We start from the raw sequence: 9,610 nt of genomic DNA on the forward strand, positions 1-9,610 counted from the left end.
ACGAATTTAACTTTCTTCCCTAAGCTAAGCATTATGGAAATTTTCCCTTCTAAAAATAAATAAATAAATAAGCACTGTGGAAAGTTGTGATGGTAAAGTTCCGTTACAAATAATTACACTAATTGATTACTAGTATTATTTACTCTATTTTTATTATAGATTGTATATTGTAATATATGCCCATATCACCTACTTCTAACACATGTTCTTAATATGGAGTACATGAAAAACAAACCCAAACGTAACCTTATATAGTAAAAGAAATGAAGGGAGTAAAGCTTAAATCAAACATTAATTACACTTAATTAGCCACATAAGCGTGTTTGTCATGCATGCATTACTTAAGTAACCATATTAATTTACATGATAAACTTAAAAAAGACCCTTATTCTGACCTCATTTATTTATATAAAACAACGAACTAATTTAACAATCACACTACTATTTCTATAAAATCAATTGGCTATGCTATATAACCGACTAAAATATTAACCAAGTACATAACTAATACTTCGTATCAATTATCAAAGACCTATAACACCGTGAATTGAATGATAAAAGTTGAAGTCAAATGTGAATAAGTACAATCCAACTCTAACCCTTCTCCAACTTAGAGTCAAACCTTTTAAGACGGAGTCAAATTCAAATTATTTTTATCTCGAATTTTCCTTTGATGATCCAAACTTAGGCCATGTTCTCTTATGTTAAAATTCAATTCAGTTTAGTTCAGTTCAGCTCAGCTCCTAATTTCCTTCTCTTATAAAATATTCATTATTCAGCTCAGTTCAGCTGAGTTTAATTAATGAGAACAGACTCTTAATTAAATTACCATTGCAAATTACAAGCAGTTTATGATTACCGGCTCCCTAGCCGTATCACATCAAAACCTAATACCCCGTAGGCCCGTACAAAAAATTGTCCCGCCAGACAAAAACCCGATTATAACAAAAAACGCCCAACCTAATTGACAAAATAGTCCATCCCATCATTCCATTATTTCTTCAACCAAACTTAACACGTCTTCTTCCTTCTCCTAACCCCATATAAATCCCCTTAATCCCCCCTTTTAACCACTCTTCCAGAAAAATACCAAACCAACTTCAACATCACCCAGAAAAAACCACTCCAAAACCACCCCCAAAACCACCACAACCACCCCAAAACCACCCTGAAAACCACCTTAAAACCACACATTTGTGCAACAATGGGGCACTACAAACTACCAAAGAGAATAATCCTAGTACGCCACGGCGAAAGCCAAGGAAACATCGACACAAAAGCATACTCAGTAACACCCGATCACAGCATCCCTCTTACTCCCGACGGAATCACCCAAGCTCGCCAAGCTGGGAACTCAATCCGTCGTTTACTCGACACTTCCTCTTTCTCCGCTGACGCCGCCGCCGCTTGGAGAGTCTATTTCTATGTCTCCCCTTATGAACGGACTAGATCCACTCTCCGAGAGATCGGACGGTCGTTTCCGAGAAGGAGGGTTATTGGGGTTAGAGAAGAGTGTAGAATTAGAGAACAGGATTTTGGGAATTTTCAAGTTGAGGAGAGAATGATGGCTATTAAAGAAACTAGAGAGAAATTTGGGAGGTTTTTTTATCGGTTTCCTGAAGGTGAATCTGCTGCTGATGTTTATGATCGTATTTCAAGTTAGTTCTTCTCTCTCTTTTTTCTCTGTTCTTTGATTTTTTTTTTGTGTTTTGTGTGTTATTTGGGTGTTTTTGTTTGATGGGTGTTTTTGTTTGATGTTTAATTTTTCTGGGGTTTTAGTGATATTGCATATACTACTATTTTGATGATGATTGCATTAAGTGAGAAGTTTATTGATAGTTGGTTTTATGAATTACTAGTTTATGATCATTTATAGTTTTAGCAAAACTTAGGTCGAATTCCGTCTACATCATTGCTCGTATGAGTTGAAGATTTTGAATTTGGGATTTGATAGTATTTGTAGGAAATGGGTGATGAAAGTTTTAGAGATTTATCGTTGTTGGAGATTTGCAGTAATGTTTGTTGAGGTTGAGGCTTTCCTTCTAAAAGTAGTCACCTTGATCTTGTCATTGCTTTGTCTTATTCAATAGTATCGGGTGGAATTGTGGGCGTTGTTTAATTTAATTTTCATGGGATGTAGACTTTGGATTGTTTTTGCTGTATTTAATTCTGGGGCTGAGATTTCTATCTGAAAAGTCAACGAGTATTTATGTTGGGAAAAGGTCAACGAAGATAAGAAATTTTATGTGTTGAAGATTATTTATTATGCTATTGGGAAGAATTATATTTATATCAAAGTGTAGCATGGTTTCTTGTTTGGGTAAATTGGATCATACGATCTGCAGTTTACCAGATTTGGTATAATTTATGAGTTGTGACCATGTTAAGGAAATCTCTTATTGAGATAGTGCATTTGAGTATTTGATGAGTTAGTTACACATCTACTCTCTCTGCTTCTTTTAAAAAATTGATGAGATTTGACGGAATCCAGGGCAGTTAGTGTTTGTATTGATGGAGAATTGTCTTTGCGAGTGGCTATTCAATATAAAAAACAAAAGAGGAGTGTCGTGAAGATTGACGGATTCTTTTTTATATATTATCAATAACTAGGTGTATTCTTTCTTTTGTAAATTCCGAGTATTCTGCTGAACAATGAACATAGTCGACTAACCAAGAGAAAAACCTTATAATGCATAGAAATATTCCACTTTGCAGGAAATGTGGACAATATCATATGTTTGAATATGATAATTTGGAGGGAAAGGGAGGGATAGATCTACTGATTTTTTGGAAACGGCTTTAAGGAGAGGGAATTCCTTCCAATATTGCTTAGAATTGGAAGGAAAATGCTTGCTTACTTATTCCATCCCCTCCCTTCTTTTTTCTTTCATTCCATCCTTTTCCTTCCACAATAGTTAATTAGTTATCCAAACAAAGTACTGAAGTATCATGTTATACATGTGAAATTATGTTAAATTATGGTCTTTTGAGCTGTAATGGCAATAAAATAGTAATTATCCTTGAAAAGGTACAGATTATATGCCTTTGAGTGAGACATCTAGTAGATTGTTTCTGGCTTTCTGCATACTTTTACCCTTCACTTAACCTCAAGTACCCGGATTGGATTGTTGATACTTCAACACTGGTATAGACACTTTGACACTTCACGCTAGAATCAGGAATATATTTACAAATCAGCCAAACTGACACTTGAAGTCTTGAACACGTACATAAGTACCCAAGTTGAGTTACGTAGATCACTTCATATGCATCATATATGGACTCTGAGTGCATTTATTTATGGAATCTTATTATGTGTGGCTAGAGGTACTAATTTATTTCTCTACGTATATTTTTACTTTTTATAACTTTTGATGTATTTTTTGGCTAACTAAGAATCAAAATGTGAGCCATTAGTCTTTCACTATTATGAAGTAGAATAATTCATTGGTGCTGCTTGCGTATATATGGGAGTGCCTTATGGTTGGAGGATCAGTAAATAATCTAGCAGTTGCAAGTTGCAACTCTCGAGGAGAACTATTGTGTTGGAAAGATCTTGATAGTGTTAATGATAATTTTATTTAATGACAACTTCCCCTCCTCTTGCTCTTTCTGCTTATAATATACAGATACTTTTTCTTATCAGTATACTCTATTTATAGTGGTAATTAGTTTGTAAAACAAATTTCTTCAGAGCATGGCTCTGATCAAGTTTGAAGTGTCCCTGCTGTTCTTGGTGCGAACGTGAATCCATTTTGCTCTTATATATATCCCTGTTATTCTATGATTTTAGCTCTGCCGTGTCTCAAGTCTTGAAAATATTTGGTCAACCAACTCCACCCCTTTACTTTAATACTGCAGTTTCTTGTAGTTGATTGGCAAACCTTGTTATATACAACCATTATAATCTATGGATTTAGTAATTATATGTTCTGTTACTTCTGTATTTAATATCTTCATTAACATTTATAGTTCATTCATTGACTTTGACAAAGAAGGGTTGTGCTAGGCTGGTAACTTGGTATTCACTTATAATCTGCATAAAATATTGAGGGTATCCTGGAGGTAATAGTAACAATTTCCTCTAATGAGGAAACTTTTTTTTCCTTGTTTTGTTGATGTGGTGGGTGGGGAAATTTGGGGAGCAGGGTAGTTGTAATCTGTGGACCATTGTGCTACACTCGCCTTCCCTCAGAAGGTAGCTTTAATAGTGAATACAGGCATTTGGAAACAGTGTTAACGTTGTTGTACTTTACTTTTGCCGAGAGATTAAGACTATTCTTATTAATCAATTTGGAATCATTTGCTTCGACTTTTCTGCAAACACGAGTTTTATGTTGGTGGTATAAGTAGCAAGAAAGCCTTATGAGCACTAGTAATTGCTTTAAGCTTTTCAATTCTCAAGTCTCCCACCTATTAAGTTAGATTTTTATATTTTTTTTTCACATGCGGTGCAATTGTGGTCTTGTGTATTTGTCGGTTTGTCTTTTGAAAAAATATGCTTCCGTCTTTCCTGGTTGTATGCTGCTTCATGATAGTCTCGGGGTTTATTTTACTTTATTATGTTAATATTTTTTTGGACTGTGGATTTGTGCGACTGTGGATAGTTTTTGCTTATATGGAAACCCTTACTTTGCTGGATTAGAATTTCTTTTGGCAAATTAAATCAATTTGTTGTAAATTACTTCGTGTATGAGTTGTTCCCTCTAAACTTCCAAAATTGTCATGATTCTGTTATTAGCAAGCATTTGGTATCATATAACTGAGCTTTAAGCAAATTGCAGGTTTCATGGAGTCATTATGGAGGGACATAGACATGCACCGACTTCAGCATGACCCTGATCATGAACTTAACCTTGTAATTGTAACACATGGTTTATTATCACGTGTATTTTTGATGAAGTGGTTCAAGTGGACAGTTGAACAGTTTGAGTACCTTAATAATCCAGGCAACTGTGAATATCGAGTGATGGAGTTAGGTGAGGGGGGAGAGTACAGCCTGGCTATCAACCACACAGAGGAAGAGTTACTGGAATGGGGACTCTCTCCTGAGATGGTAGCTGACCAGAAGTGGAGGGCCCATGCTAAGAGGGGTGAATGGAATGAAAAATGCACTTGGTACCTCGATAGCTTCTTTGATCATCTAGAAGATTCAGACCATAGTGCAGATGACGATTCGAGCCCTTATTCTGGGAAAGATGGTCACCTTGGTGGACTAAAAGAGAGTTGCAATAATCATGTTGAAGATGAAGAACATAAACCTATCAATTGTTGATCTATTCCTTTACTATACTTTGTACAGGCAGGTGCTTCATTGGTTGCAGATTCTTTTATTCAACTATAAGATATAATCTCATACAACCTGCTTACCATGTATACTAAATTACTAATTGAATGGAGTTGAATATCGGATATTGTCCTTTATATAGCCCTTGATTGTATTTTTGGTAACTATTTGCTTCATTATAGTGTCCTGTGTTTAGATTTTATCTAAAAATTTCTTGTGTAATGTCTTTCTTATTGTTGGCAATGGAATTTTGAAGAAAGAGAATTTGAACATATTTTCTCATCGACATATGCGTTCAAAGTATTTTTTTGACAACCTTATTATGCAATCTAGATTATGTGACAAACCACTCATTCTAAAAAAAATTGGTAAGAAACTACCTTATGAAATACTAAAGGTTGTAAGAAGCTATCCTTTGTTGGATTTTTCCCATTGACTAAGTTATTCGGCATTGATCCAAGCGCACGTGCTTGTCATGTAACTTTGAAATCCTCATTTCTCAACCTTTTGTTTCTTTTTTCAAAACCTAATTTCATTTTACCAACCATAATTTTTGCAAATTAAATAATTGACAAGGCGTTTTAACTAAATTAAAAAAAAAAAAAAATTGAAGAATTTCAGCTGGATTGTCAAAGAGGAAGATTAAAGGGATGCAATGAGAGGGAGCTAAGGGGGCGATTTAGATTGTGTGAGAAAAAGGGGAGTAAGGGTGATAAGGATGGGAAATGAGGCATTAAAAGAATAAAAGTCTTGTGAGAAAAAGGGGAGTAAGGGTCAAATGAGAACGAAGTTCCTTAAATGAGAAGAATGAGAAGGATTTTTTGTGCATAATTTTTGTATTGCATATTTTTTGAATTAAATGTGCAAAAAGAAAAGGAAATTTTGAAATATGCTGCCACTAAAAACACAATGTTTCACATTTGCTACCTGTTTAAACTTTTTTTAAAAAATTACTACCAACCAAATCAGAGTTTGTTAAAAATCTACCGATGCCTTATACCGTTACTATTTCCGTTAGTGGGCCCCACCACCGTCCATCCAACTTTCAGCCACCCTACTGCCACCCCTTCCCCGTTAGCCACCCCTCCTCCTGCTAGCGGCCGGCGCCCAAAGCTTCGGCCAGAGCCAGCAACCCACCCCCTTCCATTCCCCCACCTACACAGCCCCCACCGGCACCAGCATTACCTCCACTGGCATCGGCCCATGAATTCAGCCCCTCCATTTCCGGCCAGCCCCAATTATTTACCCCCCGCATCTCAAACACCAAGCTGCAGCACAGCCCACCACCTTCACCAATTCGGCCTGCCACCTGTTGCCCCAGCACAATAATCGCAACCCAAACAATCCCCTCCTTACTGAAATCAACCACCAACCAACCGCCAAACCGACACCCTGCAATCAGCCGCTCAACCATCTGCGACCACCAGTCAAACCCACGAAACAGCAGCCCGCAGGAAGCTTCAATTTAGCCTGATTTCAATTGAAATACATAGCGGCACTTCGATTTCAATTTCAATCAGCCGCTCAACCATTAACGACCACCAGAAAGTTCAGAGTGCTCGCTCAAAATTTTCGAGCTGTTGTCTTTCTTAATTATGCGGGGAAGGAGGGGGTAGAAACGACTGGGGAGAGTGAGCCAGTGAGGTAGATGTAGGGAAATACAGTGTTGGGTTTCGGGGGTAGGTAGATGCAGGGAAAGAGGGGGTAGAGACGGCTGGAAAGAGTGAGGGGCGTTGGTGCCGGCCGCCAGCAGGAGTGAGGGAGAGCGGTGGCTGACGGGAGGGGGCTAGCTATTGAGGGTGGCTGGTTTTTTTTTTTTTAAAAAAAAATTATAATTTTTTTTAATAAACTTAACAGAACCCTAACGAATTCCATTAAGCGGTAGTTAATTTTAACAAACTCTGATTTGGGCGGTAGTAATTTAAAAAAAAAAAAAAATTAAACCGGTAGCAAATGTCAAAATTTCCAAAAAAAAAAAAAAATGACTCAAATTTGATGTGCATAATTTTTATAATAAATGTGCATAATTTTCGCTTTTCCATAAAATTAAAAAATATTAGGAGGTTGTAACACAATTACGCACATTCAATATAAAATAAATGCACATATAGTATAAATTACATGCACGTTTGTTCCTCCTCATTTTAAGATCCTTATACTAGTACATACTTGTATATGAAAGCTCACCTCTAAAATGCTTAAATTAAGAGACATACAACACATTATTGGTCTAAGCATATCTAAGACAATTGAAGTTTGTAAGCAACCTTCACATCAATAGCTACTTGTCACGGACTCACGGGTCATACCATGGGCGTTATTTGGGTCACTAGGCAACATGCATAATCATGGCTAGGGGGCTTGCCTTTAATGGGCTCCAAATGAGCTCAGCAATGGGGTCCTCCATATTTTGAGCCAAGGAAGATCATGCTGATGTCAGCTTTCCAAAAGGAGGTCCTAAACTATGAGTTTGGGAAGCAAGAAGTTTGAAAAATGCGGAAAGCTTCTAGAAGGTTTTGAGCTTTTTTAAAGAGTTCTTTTGAGGGAGTATTCTAGAGGGGTTGTCTCTATAATATTGAATTATCTTGTCCATTGTAAAAGTCTTCTAGGTTTTTCAATGTATATACATATGAGTGTAATGTTCTAGAATGTTCTAGGGTGGTCTTGGGCATTTTAGACTTAAGTGTGTAAAACTTCCATGTATGTAGTTTCATTGGAGGTGGGAACAATTTAGAGAGTAGTCTAGAAGACTAAAACCCTCCATTTGAGGAGGTTAGGAATTCTAAACTTTTTTTTTAAAGGTAAGGAGAAGGGCCCGATTAGGTCCAACCCGACCGGGGTTAGCGGGCTCCACAATTTGAGGGGGGGGGGGGAGGTAAGGGAATCCCCGCCCAAATTGCCTTTGGTGGGGTTGATCCCACAACCTTTTGGTCGTGAGGTGACAAACCTTACGCTAAGGTATTTTCTAGAAACTTAATAAGAGTAGGAGATTATATACCTATAAATAGGTCATCCCATATATTTGTACATGTCAGCCAATATCTTCAAAAACTTGTACTCTCTCTTCAGAGCAATCAAAGAGTTACTTTGAAAACACTTTGGGCTTGTTCTTTTCAGCTTAAGTTTAGTTCATTTCATTTCAGTTCCTAATATCCTCCTCTCATAAAATATTCAGTTCAGTTCAGCTCCAATCAGTTTAGTTCAGTTCAACTCAGTTCAGTAAATTAGAACAGACCCTTATCATAGCAAAACAAGGGAAGTCCTGACTAGGAAACTAACGGGTGATGTCAACTAGTGAACCACGTTCAAGGGAACTTAAGCCGATAAGTCACCACGTGACTTAATGTAACCTTCTTGAAAGATCGACATAAACAACTTGTTATTACCTCTGAATGTAGCTTAAGCCAAACACGGTTATTGAGGGCGAATGATCTCTTAAATCTTCTCTTTTTTTACCATTACTTATTATTAATGTTTTTTATAACAATGATTTTTGTTTCGATCTCTTAAAAAAATTCTCTAATCATTATTATATGACATTTTTTAATCGGACAAAAAGTCACAAAGTATTGAAAAAATCTATTCATTATTTATACTATATTATACCCTTATAATAATAATCTTGCAAATTTTTTTAGTAAAAATTAACAATCAAATTTAAATTCGTACTTTTTTACTATCAAATTATGAAACAGACCTAAATAAGCTCAAATTCACATAAACCCTTGCTTTATAGTTTATATGTATTTATCTTTCAAATATATATATATATATATATATATATATATATATATATATATATATATATATATATATATATATATATATATATATATATATATATATATATATAGGGGAGGGATCCCATGAGAATAGCTCTTTATATGAGAAATCTATCATATATGAGAATACATCACAACCATTCAATAAAACAAGATCCAACAGCTGAGATCACTCCAAGAGTAATGGCAAAAATGTAAATTTAAGCTCAAATATAAACCCCTCACAAACCTAAAACCCACGCATTCAACTCTACTCAAATTACCAGCTTCTCTCTCCATAAGCTTGACTTTCTCTCTCCTCTTGTTCTTAGGTAAGTAATTCAATTCTTATGATCAAGTTCTTATGATTTAGTTCTTATGATTTAGTTCTTTAAATTCTGAAGCAATTTTTATGCTATTTTTGTCAATTTTTGAAGTGATTTTTTGCTTCGATTTTTATGCGATTTTTCGATTTTTTTGCTTCAATTTTTTGCTGCGATTTTGTTTGATTATGTTTGCTGCAATTTTGTTCGATTTACTCTATGATTTTGTTTGATTATGT

The 9,610-nt window shown here is 35.8% G+C and overlaps 1 protein-coding gene across 1 annotated transcript; it reads left to right on the top strand.

Annotated features, from left to right (window-relative positions):
- The first annotated feature begins 996 nt into the window (after positions 1-996).
- Positions 997-5,417, top strand: LOC145604985 (phosphoglycerate mutase-like protein AT74H). Its single transcript, XM_081660983.1, has 2 exons — positions 997-1,658; positions 4,785-5,417. The coding sequence occupies exons 1-2, from the start codon at positions 1,205-1,207 to the stop codon at positions 5,273-5,275; spliced, it is 945 nt and encodes a 314-aa protein (XP_081517109.1). The 5' UTR covers positions 997-1,204; the 3' UTR covers positions 5,276-5,417.
- The last annotated feature ends 4,193 nt before the right edge of the window (positions 5,418-9,610 follow it).

Source organism: Chenopodium album, chromosome 22 (assembly GCF_948465745.1).
Source record: "Chenopodium album chromosome 22, dcCheAlbu1.1, whole genome shotgun sequence".
NCBI classification, from domain to species: Eukaryota; Viridiplantae; Streptophyta; class Magnoliopsida; order Caryophyllales; family Amaranthaceae; genus Chenopodium; species Chenopodium album.

Coding starts and splice junctions, on each gene's coding strand:
- LOC145604985 (XM_081660983.1), top strand. CDS start 1,205: ATGGGGCACTACAAACTACCAAAGAGAATAATCCTAGTACGCCACGGC. Junction 1,659..4,784: donor TGTTTATGATCGTATTTCAA/GTTAGTTCTTCT, acceptor AGCAAATTGCAG/GTTTCATGGAGTCATTATGG.